The sequence below is a fragment of the Populus euphratica genome, unplaced genomic scaffold (genome assembly GCF_000495115.2).
Source record: "Populus euphratica unplaced genomic scaffold, PopEup_1.0 scaffold1510.1, whole genome shotgun sequence".
NCBI classification, from domain to species: domain Eukaryota; kingdom Viridiplantae; phylum Streptophyta; class Magnoliopsida; order Malpighiales; family Salicaceae; genus Populus; species Populus euphratica.
In genome coordinates, this window is record NW_011501344.1 from 14,617 (window position 1) to 30,533 (window position 15,917).

General features: G+C 32.7%; 1 protein-coding gene across 1 annotated transcript; it reads left to right on the forward strand.

The window, feature by feature from the left end:
* The first annotated feature begins 4,339 nt into the window (after window positions 1–4,339).
* Window positions 4,340–13,426, forward strand: LOC105117735 (methionine S-methyltransferase-like). The gene is made up of 12 exons (XM_011015490.1): window positions 4,340–4,741; window positions 6,328–6,527; window positions 6,615–6,821; window positions 6,965–7,060; window positions 7,424–7,612; window positions 7,687–7,875; window positions 7,979–8,215; window positions 8,442–8,576; window positions 9,681–10,001; window positions 10,149–10,328; window positions 10,933–11,898; window positions 12,750–13,426. Exons 1-12 carry the CDS (start codon window positions 4,513–4,515, stop codon window positions 13,071–13,073), a joined length of 3,273 nt encoding a protein of 1,090 aa, XP_011013792.1. The 5' UTR covers window positions 4,340–4,512; the 3' UTR covers window positions 13,074–13,426.
* Window positions 13,427–15,917: the final 2,491 nt, after the last annotated feature.

Sequence of the window (15,917 nt, forward strand, 5' to 3'; positions counted from 1 at the left end):
TATTTTGGTTTTAATGATATAATTAAAAATGTAAATGAAAGAAAATTTATATAAAATATGGTTTTTTTTTCATGCTAGAGGCCAACTGGGTTTAGAAATGGTGGGTTCGAGAATTTTATCCAACTAATATTAATACCACTATCTTAAATTGTGTTAGTAAGAAAGATTGGTTTGGGTTGTAATGTTTTTATAAATCTTTAAGAAATTGTCAAGAAAAACTTACTACGTTGAGTGAATTTTGTACTAATGTTTTGGTTGTATTGTGAGAGAGAATAATTTGAAAATATATATACATGTCAATACGTGGAAAAGATTTGGTGGGCAAAATGGGAATTTGACTAGTTGAAACAGTGGTATTGTTAGAAACTTAGAAGGCCTCTTCGAAGCGGAGACAAAGCTCCTAGGAGCACGCGTCCGAGGAACTCAAGGTAAGAACTCACCACTGCCTCTTGAAATTTTATTATTTATAAATTTATGAAAAGTTATTGTTTAAACATTAATTGTCAGTCTTGAAATGATGAAAATAGATGTTGAAAGAATTGGTTTGCCTTAAGAGCAGGATAACGTGTTCAAAGAATTGATTTGCCTCTTGGATTAGGCAGTGCAATCCAAGAATTGATTTACTTTCGGGCGGGATAATGTATTCCAGGAATTGATTTGCCTTCGAGCGGGATAGTGCATTCCAAGAATTGATTTATTTTTAAAAAAATATTTTATCAAAAGTTTTAATTTTATAATAGAATTTAAAATATAGCTTAGCTAAATCTTGTTAAAAATCCAGACTAATCTATTTAAAATTCAATTATCAACCCATTTATTTGTTTCTGATACAATTATTTTATTAAAATAAATATTGTTTTAAAAAAATAAAATTAAAATTTTATAGCCACGTCTTTCAACTCAGAGGATGTAAAAGGTGAGCATAGTGAAAATTGGAATTGGATTGGAAGCATCATAATTATATTCTCAGAGACATGAAAGCTTCTCGAAGAAACCAAAGAGAATATTCGTTTCATGATTTAAAATAAAATAATGCACCCAAAGTTATGGCTTTTTTAAAGTCACCACCAGCGGGATGATAAAAATATTCGTGGCCGTAGAAAGCAAGGACAGCAAGCAGTGAATGATCGAGGCCCTGGCATTGGCGTGCCACGTAATAATACTGAGGTTGCTCTCCAATGATCAAACCAGTAGTGGATGCAATAAAAGAAGGGCTAGTGGTTGCCATTCTTTAGGAGCCACATGCCCCATGATGGATGGTTTGGTTTCTTGTGTTTGTTATTGTCAAATTTTTAGTGTTTATTTTTAATAGTAATTTTTATTCGATAATATATAAAAATAAATTTTATTAGTTTTTTATATTAATATATTAAAATCATAAAAAACTAAAAAACATCAATTTTATAGTTTTAAGTAAGAAATATTTTTTAAAATACTAAAAAACATAAATTACTGCTTTTTTTTTTTATTAAAAGGATGTTTAAGAGTTTAGTGGTGATTGTGTTTTAATATTTTTTTAAATATATTAAATTAATATTGTTTTATTTTTTACAAATTATTTTTAATATTGATATATTAAAATAATATGAAAATACTCAAAATATTTTTAATTTAACAAAAACATTAATTTTTTAAAAATATTAAAAAAAAAACAAACACAAACTCTTCTGAGAATATCCAGGAGTTTTGACAGAATATGCTTTAATAAAATATCAATGCCTCTTGACTTTTCATTATTGTGCTTAAATTCAATTATTTAACAAGTCTTCAAGTTAGCACACATTTTATGAGGTTGGTGTGAGGAATGTATTATTACATGAGTGCTTGTGGTGTCATGGTTGGTATTATTTTTTATTTTTAAAGATATTAACATATTTACTTTTATTTTTATTATTTTTATTATTAATAAATGAAAATAAAAAAATACAATGTAAATTAATTTAATATTTTTTCTAAGTGAAAAGATGTTGATGCAACATGAAACAAACATTAAAATTATTTTTAAAAAATCAAGTTTTGTTTGTTTATGTGATGTGATATAATGCTATATTTTATTTCAACTATAAATTTAAAAATATTTAATTAATTAACCCACACTATATTTTTTTTCTTTGAACTTTTACTTGAAGTTTTGGTTAAGAAAAATTATAAATGATAATTTTTTAAATTTATTTTTCAAATCCCCACCATAAAATTATTATAATATCAAACACAAACTAAACCTTAATTTAACCTCAACTAACACGTGCTTCCAGGTTTGCGCGGGGAATGCACCCTTAAAATTGATTAAAGAAAAACTTAATCTCGATTAGTGAAATCTCCCTACTGCTCCATGTATACAACTATGTTTAGATTTTTGTCTGTTTAGAGATTATATCAAATGATATTATGCGTGTACATTTTGTCGAAACTTGAGACCATGTTTGAATGATTTTATGGATATATAGTTTGCTAAAACTTTAAACTATGTTCAATAATGCATTTATCCTACATTTAAAAGTGTTTTGTTATGAATATTTATGATGGAAATAAATATAAAGTTAATTTAGAAGTGTAAAAATATTATCTTAAAGTATTTATTTACTTCATATAAAAACAACATTTTAATAATATAATTAAACCCTCTAAACTTCTAAGAAAATAAAAAAATAAAATCAATAAAAAATATAATTTTTTTATAGTTTTTTCTATAATTATTCATAAAATAAAATAACTGTTTATATTAGATTTCAAGTTTCAAATGCTATCTTTCAATATTATAAATATCTATGTAATAATATTAAAAAACCAAATAAAAAAATTTATACATTATAAATTCATTTATTATACAACAAGAACTTACACTTTAAAACGTTCTTATACTTAAAAATATTAGAATATAATATTTCTTTCTAATATGGAATAAATATTTTTTATATATATATTTATAAACTACACCGGTGTTTTTATGTTTAAGTTTGATATATATATATATATATATATATATATGGATGTTTTAACATATTAATTTAAAAATATTTAAAACACTTAAGAAAACATTATTTTTTTAATCCAAAAATGTTTGTTTTATAAAAGCACTCACACCAAATCACTAAACACATGCCTGCCTTTCTTTTTTATATTTGGTACTAAAGCAACCTGCCGGCAAGCTACCTTTACTCTATCTTATATTTTGTTCATGCTTTTTTCATTTTATTAGCTGCTTTAATTAAAAAAAATGTGTTTGAATGGCCTTCCGCTTGATCCTTTTATAAACCCCCACCCCCCCTACCGACATTCAAATTTTATTACATGAATCACTGAAGTTGCCTTGATTCATTCGCTGCACGTTTAGTGTGAGGTGTAAGTTGTTTTTTAAAGTAATTGTTTTTATAAATATATTAACATAATTATTTTTATTTTTTAATATCATTAGATCAAAACAATAAAAAAATTAATTTAATTTTTTTAAAAAATATAATTCAATTATAATGCCAAATACCAACTTAACTAGCTTGCTGGATACTCTGACATCATGGATCACATCACTGTGCACTGACGTACAAAATGGAACCCACAATATTTGGATGGGCACCCATATCTTTGCCTTGCTCCATACAAAATATCAGTGTTCTTTATGAAACTCAACTCTGTGGCCCTGCTGGTGGCGCTCAGCTGATCCGAATCCTGACCGATCCAGATAAAAAAAAAAAAGAATTCATATGATTTGCCTGATTACATATTTAACTTGACTTTTGATTTAATTAAAATTTAATAAAAAAATCCACTGATTTTGTTTTATTTTATTTTAATTAAATTAATCATCTTAACGCGTAATCCGAATTTCACTCCAAGTCAATATATAATTAAGTTTTAAGACCAGGATATCTTGAAATAGAAAAAACAAAAATAACAAGTACATGAAAGATTTTATTCTTCTTTTTATTTTTATTTTGGAAGTATATAAATTTAACTTATTAAGAAATCATGTCCTTGGAACTCCAAATTTTTTTAAAATATAGATTTATTTTAATTTTTTTATGTATATTTGTTAATGTGGTGAAGAATATTTTATAAAAAATATTTTTCAATTAACAAAATATTTTTTATTTATTTTCACATTAAATTATAAAATAAAATATAAAAATATTAATTTAATATTTTTTGAGTAAATATAGATTTAAAAAGGGGTTTAACCGTGTTATTATTTATTTTACGGGTAATGTAAGATCATAGGAAAGTGTGTTTTTATAACAATTTAGTGTGTAAATTTATGCGTCAAATACCTTAATTTCGAAGAAAGACCCAAATCACTTTCCCAAGTCAAATTAAAATAAATAATAAAATAATAAAATCCCACTCCCTCATAGCTAAAACACAGGAACAAGCTTTCTTCCGTCCTCCCCCTTCTATAGCTTCCCATCTCTCTCTCTCTCTCTATAACTACTCTTACTACACACGCTGTCTCGCTCTATAACAATCAAACTCGCTCACTAGCTCACAAGGCAACTCATAATTTGCAGTGTGAAAGCAATGGCAGGCAGTGCATTATCGGTGGAGGAGTTCTTGAACGAGTGCCAGAAGTCAGGGGATGCAGCGTACGGTGCGTTTCGTTCGGTTTTGGAGAGACTGGAGGATCCGAATTCCCGAACTGCAGCTCGGATCTTCCTTTCAGATCTCTATAAACGCGTCGGCGACTCCGATCAGTGCCTTGAACAGTACCATTTCCGGATCCAAGATATCTTCTTGGATCAATACCAAGGTACGTAGTAGTGGTAGTACTAGTCATTTCTCTTACCGGAAACAAACAAACAATGTGTGTGTTTGGTTGCTGAGAAAATAGAAAGAAACGGCAATCAAGAGTTGAATTTCGAGTTTTATTGAGTTGATTTAGTTTCAGTTTTCCGACTGTTTGGATGCTGAGAAACTTTCAAGTCTTTGAAAAGGAATGGAAGTGAAGTCGTTTTGTCTCTGGAAAACGCTATAATTGACTTCCAAATAAATCTCGTCCGTTGGATGATCTGGCGATGAGATTTTCTAAAATAAAATATAGCCAAACCAATGAGAATGGCACTTTCTGATTTAGTAATTTATTTTTTGAATTTAGGAAATAATAATTCACAGTTTATGATTTTGTGAATTTGTTTCATTTGATTTGCTAGTGTTTTTCTGGGAACTTAATACGACTACTTGTTTTGGAAGTTTGCGTGTGGTTTTCATGAGCAGCTGGTGAGTTTCGTGCCTGTTTTCGAAGTTGTGGTTTCCAAGAAAACAGAGAACGAGGGATTTCTCAACGATAATAATAACAATAATAATACTCCACTAGTCATCGAAAACGACACCATCTTGCAGAGCCAAATAATAATAGTGATAATGAAGAGACTCGAAGCTTTGAAGACTTGGATTATTTGGAATCTGTCGTTATCCCTGTAAAACCCAACAACTTGACATTATTTGGTGTGTTTTACTTTTGGTTTGCTTGTACTTTGTTGTTGTCTTTTTAGCTTTTTAATTTGGAATATGCTACCTTATTATTTGGTAAAGGGCAGCATAGGTTAACGTAATTCGGTTGGAACCTTTTTTTCCCCCTTGGCTACCAATAATACTTATTTCCTTTAGGGTAATCTAACTGTAAGTCTATCAAATCACTGGCTCTGATCTTAAAAATAAAATAATTCAAGCAAAGATGGATTTTGATTCATCTCAAAAAGAAGAAAAAAAGCAGAGAGGGTGCTGATTTTAATTTCAAAGATATGTTTGCTCCTTATTAAAAAGAAAAAAGGAAAAAAAAAAAAAGAACAGAGAGTTGTTCTAAATGTATAGCATTTCAATACGTAGTAAGTATACCGTACACTGATTATGCAATTGTCATTTGTTTCAAAATCCGAACAATTTTCAAACTGATTTTATAGAACTTTTTATCAGTTCAAGGCCACTGTTCCAGATTAATGCTACAGCACTTCCAAGATCTTATCATGTAATCATTTTGTGGCTTTCGCTATTTTACAATAGAAAACCCCCTGATTTTTGTTGAGTTTTGCCTAAAGGATAACAGGGTGATTGCTAATTCAGGTCTTTTTTTGAAAATGTTGAATCCATCCAAGTCATCTCCCTTACAAATGAGCTAATTCAACCATTCATTGGTTTTCTAGAATAGACACACTTGCGGTTTGATTCCTAGTAAGCTGTTTAGATATGTTATTTCTGCTAGTTCTGATATAGAGGTGATATTTATTTGTTGCTCTATATAATTTATTGTTAGTTTTTATCTATTTGAATACTAGAATCACAGAAGGACATGTTGATATTTTCATTGCTTGATTTTATGAGGACAATGTTCTTTGCCAGGTGTGGGCTACCGAGGGAGAAAGAAATTGACCATGATGGTGATCCCAAGCATTTTTATGCCAGAAAACTGGTCCTTCACTTTTTATGAGGGCCTAAATAGACATCCGGATTCTATTTTTAAAGACAAGACAGTTGCTGAGCTTGGTTGTGGAAATGGATGGATATCCATTGCTCTTGCCGAGAAATGGTTGCCATCAAAGGTTTGTTGTTTTCCCTGAGTTTCTTTACTCCTCTCTACTTAATAGACCTTCGCCAAGTGACCTTTTGGTAGTAAATAATCCTTGCAGGTGTATGGCCTTGATATCAATCCTAGAGCAGTAAAGGTTTCCTGGATAAACTTATACTTAAATGCTTTTGATGAGAAAGGTCAAGTCATCTATGATGCAGAGAAGAAAACTTTACTGGACAGGGTGGAGTTTTATGAGTCTGATTTATTGTCTTATATTAGAGATCACAACATTGAACTTGAAAGAATTGTTGGATGCATACCTCAGGTATTATTCCAACTGATGATATGTAGGTGCTTGTAAATCATACTGGATTTAGCTAGTTTATGCAGTGGCTAGTTGAATATTTGTATTTTCATGCTAGTTATTTGACTGTTACTTTTACTCATTCCCTTGTTCTACTGCCACAGATACTTAATCCAAATCCAGATGCAATGTCTAAAATGATCACAGAAAATGCAAGCGAGGAGTTTCTGCATTCATTGAGTAACTACTGTGCACTTCAGGTATGGGTGGCTCTATAATTTAGCAGAAACCTACAGTTTAATGTTGTTGGTAAACAGAATTTAAGTGCATCAACTTTTTTGCAGCTGAATAAAAAAAAAAAGATGAAACAATTGGGGCTGTATTGTTCAAATATCTTAATTCTCCCCCAATTTTATTTTCATTTGATGAACTTGTTTTAGGAGTCTGCTAGAATATGAGTGGACAATTCCTTTTTCAGTTGATTCCGGCCATAAATTCCTGCTTAATTTTCTAGCTGAATACAATTTCAAAATTTTAAACTTCGAATCTCATTTATGCTTTGAGAATATCTTGATACTCAGTAGCATATATTGAGTTTGATTTGTTAATTTTATTTTATGTAGGGGTTTGTTGAGGATCAGTTTGGCTTAGGTCTCATTGCTAGGGCTGTTGAGGAAGGAATAGCTGTCATCAAACCTATGGGGATTATGATCTTTAATATGGGTGGTCGTCCAGGACAAGCTGTTTGTAAACGCTTGTTTGAACGTCGTGGTTTTCATGTCAACAAGCTTTGGCAGACTAAAATTATTCAGGCAAGAACAAACTCCTCAATTGAAAGCCATTTTTCCTTCCAAAGTTAGCTAGTGCTCAAAATGCATTTTTACAGGCTGCTGATACAGATATTTCAGCCTTGGTTGAAATTGAGAAAAACAGCCCACACCGCTTTGAGTTTTTCATGGGTCTCACTGGAGATCAACCCATCTGTGCTCGTACAGCATGGGCTTATGGGCAAGCTGGTGGTCGAATTGCACATGCTTTATCCGTTTACAGTTGTCAACTTCGCCAACCAAACCAGGTCTGCACTTGATTTGAGTTTTTATTCTACCAAGCTATTGTTTATTGATTCAAATGTTTTATGAGAGGAGTTGCTATCTCAATAAATTGATTCCTTTTGCCAGGTGAAGAAAATTTTTGAATTTCTTAAGAATGGCTTCCATGATGTCAGTGGTTCGTTGGATTTATTTTTTGAAGATGACTCAGTTGCTGATGAGAAAATCCCATTCCTAGCTTCTCTTGCCGATCAATTGAAGGAGAATTCGTGTTTCCCATATGAGCCGCCAGCTGGAAGCATACATTTCCGCAATCTCATAGCAAGCTTTCTGAAAACATATCACCATATTCCACTCAATTCAGATGTAAGAATAAATTCCTGCTTAATCAATAACTGCTTGTATTTTTCCATGCATTTGTTGTGCTCAACTTGTTAATAGAATTATCTGAACAGTGCTAGAACCCTCATATAAAATTTATTCACCAAGTACAGGGCATTGAACTAAATTGCAAGGCCCTTGTATTTGCGTGATTGTACTTACATAGCCTTAGTGCTGACTTGTGTTTAACTTTTTGCAATTCTTGCACAAGAATGTTGTTGTCTTTCCTTCAAGGGCTGTGGCAATTGAGAATGCTCTTCGCTTGTTCTCACCTCGTCTTGCAATTGTTGATGAACATCTGACTCAACACTTACCCCGAAAATGGTTAACATCTCTAGCCATCAAGGTATGTTGTGTCATTCTTGTTGTAGTTCATCATCATATATTTCTCATGATGTCATAACTTGGATAGCTCTGAATATTCCAGAACCATACAGGCAAGTGCAATGTGGCTTGTGAAATACTTGTATCTTTCAAATAGCCATTCTGAAAATGAGGGCATTGAGTTAATGGTTTTATTCTTGGTGTCTTCCGAGGCTTATGTGATTTCTTAGGATGTGTAGTCAACAGGGAATTAACCAGTTATGATTGTTCTGCTGACAATGCAATCATAATCAGGAATGCTTGGAAAACGGTGAATAGAACTCTGAAATTTTACTGTATATTTATGCTTTGTTACATGTTTCTCTTTTTGTCCATAAAGAAACGATGCCCTTATTCTCTTGGTAACTGTTAAACTTTTAATTTTTTATTATATTTCAGATACAGTGCTACAATCATCTTATGATTCTCCTTTGATAGGCATAGTACTTGTCAAGTAGAGAAGCTCCTTTTATTGACAATTTGGTTCTTTAACAATGCAGACGCAATAAATCACTTAATCGATCTTGTTATGTTCCAATGATTCTTATTGCGTGTGTTGTTAGTGCCCATTTGGTTATGTGGTGCATGGTACTTTTTAAAAGTGTATTTCAATTGAAAATGCATTAAAATGATTTTTTTTCCAGAATTTTTCTTTTTTGACATCAGTGTATCAAAACCATCAAAAAACATTAATTTAATGTTTTTTTAGGTGAAAGGCAATTTGAAAAGTACTTTGAATACTGCAAGCTAATGCAATGCTAAATGGGCATTTAGTATATCATTTACCACGTTTGTGTTACAAATATCTCAGCATTAAGAAGTCAATCGTTGTGCCCATAGTAATTGAAGTATGGCCATCTTACTTTGAGAAGCAGTTAAAATGGTTTTATCAATGAAATGTGTAGGACTAGTCAACAGTTTTTCGAGGTATATTGTTGGTTAGCTTCCTTTTGCATTAGCAGCTTCTGTCTTGTGAAATTATGTAAAAAACTTATGGAGCAGTGTTGTGCTACAGTAATCCTAACCAGCTTTGCTAAGATGTGACTTCAGTTGCTGCATATCTACTAACATTTTCTGCACATTGTAGAGTGCAGAAAGTGATGACCTGTCAGAGGATGTGATTACAGTCATTGAAGCACCTAGACAGTCTGATTTAATGGTAGAGCTGATAAAGAAGCTGAAGCCACAAGTGGTGATTACTGGAATGGCTCATTATGAGGCTGTCACTAGTTCAGCCTTTGCGCACCTTTTAGAGGTTACCAGAGAAATTGGATCTCGTCTTTTCTTAGACATATCTGATCATTTTGAGCTATCCAGCCTTCCAAGTTCCAATGGGGTCCTAAAATATCTTGCTGGAACTTCTCTTCCTTCACACGCTGCAATCATCTGTGGCCTTGTAAAAAACCAGGTATTTTTATTTTTTTTTATCTAGATAAATTAACTCAGGTGACTGCTTTATTAATTGATCCAGGCATGGAGTCTAGGATTTCCTGTAACCTCGGTTCGTTTACCTTGTTGATGTTCTCTATGTTAATGACCATAACATCCTTTGCAGGTCTATGCAGATTTAGAAGTAGCTTTTGTTATTTCAGAAGAAGAGGCCATCCTCAAGGCTTTGTCCAAAACTGTGGAAGTTCTAGAAGGAAATACCATACCAATCAGGGAACATTATTATGGTTGTCTTTTTCATGAGCTTCTAGCTTTTCAGCTTGCAAACCGACATCCACTAGTAGAGGTTTGCTAGTCTTTTTCTTTTTATCATTATCATTATCATTATTTTGGAAATAGACAATCCTTTTCTCCATGATGCATTTGAATAAATTTTGTTTAATTTGTAATAGATGCAAATCTACACTTTGCAACACTCCAAATTATACTAGATACATGCTAGTTATTGTTCTGTCCTTTTTTTATCAAACTTATATTGAAATAGGTCTGATGATTATATCTAAACTAAAAGTATGGAACGAGGCTACAGAAGAAGGTAGGCGTTGATATCTTGTTTAGGCTTGTCTATCTTATTTCCATTTGCATTTATGACATCTCAAGTGATTCTGCTGTCCTTGGAAGAAAAGGAAGTGACCCTGGCTAGGAAGTATGTAGAATTATGTATGTTGTGCTGCACCATGACCTGTACTGGATTTACCATGCTTCATGGTCTAGAACTGATGTTCAGTCAAATGTTTTTTTGATTTCCTGTTTTTTGAATGATTTAAAAAGTTGATAGTACTGGTCCACAGTTTTATTTGTTGTTAATGAATGTTGTTTCTCTGTAAACATTCTTCTGTTTCCTGGAGGGAAGCTTGCTCACGAAGTTGATTTTCAATACTTATCTACAGAGGGAGTCCGAGAAGGCCAAATCAGATAAGTTGATTGGGTTTTCTAGTTCAGCTATCTCAGTCCTTGATTATTCTGAGTTGTCAATTAGTGGGGCAGAAATATCTACCTTGATTCACATGGATGTTGATCAAAGCTTCTTGCCCACTCCATCTCCTGTAAAGGCTGCAATCTTTGAAGGTTTTGCAAGACAGAACTTGGCTGAATCGGAAATTGATGTCACCCCTGGAATGAAGCAATTTATTAAAAGCAATTACGGGTTTCCAACAGATAGCAGCACAGAATTTGTGTACGCAGACAGCACACAAGCTCTGTTTAATAGGCTGATCCTTTGCTGCATTAATGAAGGTGGAACATTGTGTTTCCCAGCTGGATCAAATGGAAACTATGTTTCTGCTGCAAAATTTTTAAAAGCAAACATTATGATTATCCCTACTGACTCTGAAGCGGGCTTTAAGCTGACAGGCAGCCTACTCAATGGAGTACTTCAGACTGTTAATAAGCCATGGGTTTGCATTTCTGGTCCCACAATCAACCCCACAGGCTTGCTTTACAGCAGCAAAGAGATGGAGACCATATTAACTACTTGTTCAAAATTTGGGGCTAGAGTTGTCATTGATACTTCAGTCTCTGGATTGGAATTTGATACTGAAGGTTGGGGTGGATGGGATTTGGAGCCTACATTGTCAAAGCTGAATTCCTCTCACAACCAATCTTTTTGCGTGTCTTTACTGGGAGGATTGTCTCTCAAGATCCTTAGTGGAGCACTGAAATTTGGGTTTCTGGCTTTGAATCATCCTCTGCTGGTTGATACACTTCATAGCTTTCCAGGATTAAGCAAACCTCATAGCACTGTTCGGTATGCCATAAAGAAGTTGCTGGGTTTGAATGAGCAGAAATCAGAACTAAGAGATGCTGTTGCAGAACAATCAAGAAATTTGCAATTTAGGTGCCAGCGCCTAAAGGAGGTAATTATATCTCGTGCTGGAGACTCTTTATTTGGCATTAAATAATTAGTTTGTTCAGAATGTGTTTGTTATATGTCAAATATCCATTTTCTAGGGCGATGCTAAGAGTTCTGAACCTGCAGCCAAGAGGTTGAAGGTTGGGTTTACATTTTTTAAATATGAAATGGGCCATTGCCTGGTGTAATTGGTGCTAGACATAAGCAAGTTTTAGGCTTGAAGCCTAAGATGTGTAAATAATACTCAAGGACATAACTATCTTTGAGTTTTTGTTCCCAAAATCTTGCTTTGATGAGGCCTTGAATGGGTACTAGATCTTTTTTGACTAGTAACTATGAAACCTAAGCTTGAACTAAGTGGGATTGTAGAGTTTTTCCTGGGGTTCTGCCTGCAAAAGAGAGAGTTCCCGTGTTTTTCTTGTGCCCAGTGTCATAGTCTTTCATGCTAGACAATTCTATGCTTACCTCAGCGTTGATGATTTAATGCTTGCCAATCTTGCCTTGGAGTTGAGAGTTGAGACAATGTCAAAAGTTCACGTAGTAACCATCCCTCACTCACTCTCTTTCTCTTGCATTGGTCTGTAAGATCTTTGCTGATTAATTACACCATTTCTATGTTAAAAAAAAAACCATGAGATCCAAATACCTTTTCTTTCTTGTTAGAAATGTTACAAAATAAGCATAGATTTCTTTGAATGTGCAACATAATTGACAGTTCGTGTTTCATATTTTATCTCAAATCCTGCAACAAAAAATCATCTCAATCCTGCAGTGTGCTCTGCCTGAACTGTTCGTAAATGCCTTACATAGCTGATAAATAATTAGAATTTTTTCTAATACTTTTCTTTGCAATAGACACTAGAGAAATGTGGGTGGGATGTGCTCGAGCCTCAAGGTGGCATTTCCATGGTGGCCAAGCCCTCTGCCTATCTCAACAAGGTTATCAAGATCAGACACTCGCCTAAAGACAACGGGAAAGCTACAAGTACCTATGAAGTGAAGCTTGATGACTCGGTCTTCAGGGAAGCCATGGTCAAATCCACAGGTTTATGCATCAACAGTGGCTTATGGACTGGAATTCCAGGCTACTGCCGCTTCACACTTGCCCTGGAAGAAAGTGACTTCGAGCGAGCATTGGATTGCATCGTCAAATTTCAGGATGTCATCAACAACAACTGAAGGGATCCATTATCCTATTTTGATTCAGCATTTCTTGACTTAAGTGTGTGCAATAAAGAAAATACCGCGATCCATCCGATGACGAGACTCCATTTCTCCTTGAAGTGTTTCGACAGATGAGGTCTTTCCTCTGCCCTTCCTTCCAAAATGATATGAACCCAATACATACTACTTGTTACAATGGTACAACTTTTTTGTTGTGAACCTTCTCAAAGTGGCCATAATGAAATGGTGTTCGCACTCCGCACCTTCTCAATATTAGAATTCTGAAGTTGCTTTATGGCAGAAAACTATTCTCACATTCCAACTTTTTCTCTTCTCTAATACACTCTTTGATATCATCTCTTTTTTTTCTAGGTTTTTTCCTTCAATAATGAAACTATTCTCGGATCATCAGTTGAATCTCACTTTCCTTCTGGAGAATCTTAAAAAATGGCATGTAAAACGATAGAAACAACTTCTATATCTCGAAAGGTACAAATATGCACCAAACAAGGAGCACATGGGATCATATATTTTCCCGCTAGTTGATTCCATAGGGTTTGTCCTGATAGCATAACCTCTAAAATAAAACTAGACAATAATATCTTTTTTTTTTGTTTTTAATTTACATGGGGTGTCCGGGCCAGCTTGCGCGTACCATGACTAATCTTCATGACCCATTGAATACCCTGCAAACCCAGTAGGCATGTAAAGCACCGCGGGGTGACAGACGTGCACACCAGGGCTCGAACCCAGGTGCACTGGAATGCATCTTCCACCGCTAGGTCAAGCACTGGAATGCACGATAATATCTTAATTAGACACTAGATAGGTAGTCTGGTTACACTGTGGACCGATCCACATTTTTTGAAAATGCCAAAGCAATGCAAAAATCCTAAATAATAAAAACAAAATAATTGAGTTTAATAAACTTGTATAATTTTAAGCACCGCGGGGTGACAGGCGTGCACACCAGGGCTCGAACCCAGGTGCACTGGAATGCATCTTCCACCGCTAGGTCAAGCACTGGAATGCACGATAATATCTTAATTAGACACTAGATAGGTAGTCTGGTTACACTGTGGACCGATCCACATTTTTTGAAAATGCCAAAGCAATGCAAAAATCCTAAATAATAAAAACAAAATAATTGAGTTTAATAAACTTGTATAATTTTAAGCACCGCGGGGTGACAGGCGTGCACACCAGGGCTCGAACCCAGGTGCACTGGAATGCATCTTCCACCGCTAGGTCAAGCACTGGAATGCACAATAATATCTTAATTAGACACTAGATAGGTAGTCTGGTTACACTGTGGACCGATCCACATTTTTTGAAAATGCCAAAGCAATGTAAAAATCCTAAATAACAAAAACAAAATAATTGAGTTTAATAAACTTGTATAATTTTATAATATAAGAATTATTTAAAAAAAACTAAGAAAAAAAATTCATGTTAACTTGGGTTAACATGTTGTAATCATGAATCTAGAAAAAAAATAAAAAAAATAAAAATTAATTTTCAATAAATCAATCAATTTTTAAACAATGAGATTAAAAAAGTTAAATTTAATAAAGAATCTAAAACTAAGATTAAAGTCGGTCCATGTTAATATTTAAAATTTAAAATTCTAATTCTAGTATTAAGCACGAGACTCACCTTGTAGAAAGATAAATTTAAAAAAATAATAAAGTAAAATTCTCAATTATAGAATAATGAAGGGGAAATTAGGGGGGAAGACAACAAAAAAAAATCTAAAAAAAATAAATATTAATAAAAAGAAAAAAACCAAATTTCACATAAAAATAAGTTAAAATCAAATATTGATGGATGAAATTGAAAATAAAATTCAATTAAAAAATAAATAAAAAAAGTAAATAATAATTAAAAAAATAATGATCAAATTTGATATAAGAATCAAATGAAATCAAATGATAAATAATAAAATTAAAAAAAATCTAAAAAAATAAAAAACAAAACAAGTAAAAAAAATAAGGACTAAATTATATACACAGAATAAATAAAAGGAAACTTTTGCATTTTACAGAGAAGAGCTGAGAGAAAATAAGGAGGAGAAAAGGTTTGCCAAAACCGTACCGCTGGTCCATCACCGGAACACATGCCTTACATTTGGTAAGTCTCCGATCTATTTATAACACTGCTTTTCATAATGATGTTTGTTTGGTTAAAAATTCTGTAGGAGTCGCTGAAAAGAGTCAAGTTCCTCCATCTCTTGAAGCTTGTGCTACACATGTTAATTATTTTAAAAATATATATATATTTTATATATATTAAAAGACTTAATTGCTCTTGAATCTATTTACTAATTATAAAAAAATAATAATAAAATAGAAAAAAATACCCGGAAAGCAAGTTCAAAAGAATGAAATGTTATGGGTAGTAAAGTAATTATATTGTGAAAAAAAAGTTAAAAAAAAACTTGCATATTTTTTTATTTAAAAGGTGAATTAATAATTTTATTATAAAAAACCAATTTACCTCTGTTTAATCTGTTAATATTAATTGAACCCTCTAAAAAAAGTATTTCGCGCACTGTAATTTGCCTTGTAAAGGACCAAAAAAACGTCATTGTACTGAAGCAATCCAAGGTGGATTGTGTTTTACTGCGCAATGTTTCGCTCAACACTCTTGGTTATATATATATATATATTTGAGGAGGGTAGGGTTAAATCATAATTTTTGTATACATCATAATAATATCTTTAAAAAAAAAACCAATATATATTACATAAATTATAACCACCTACCTAACTTCATTTTTCTCTTTTTTTATTCCTTTATTATTTGAAGAAAAGATAAAGAGTCCTGGATTGAGAGAAAGAAAATGACAGTTAGGGAAAG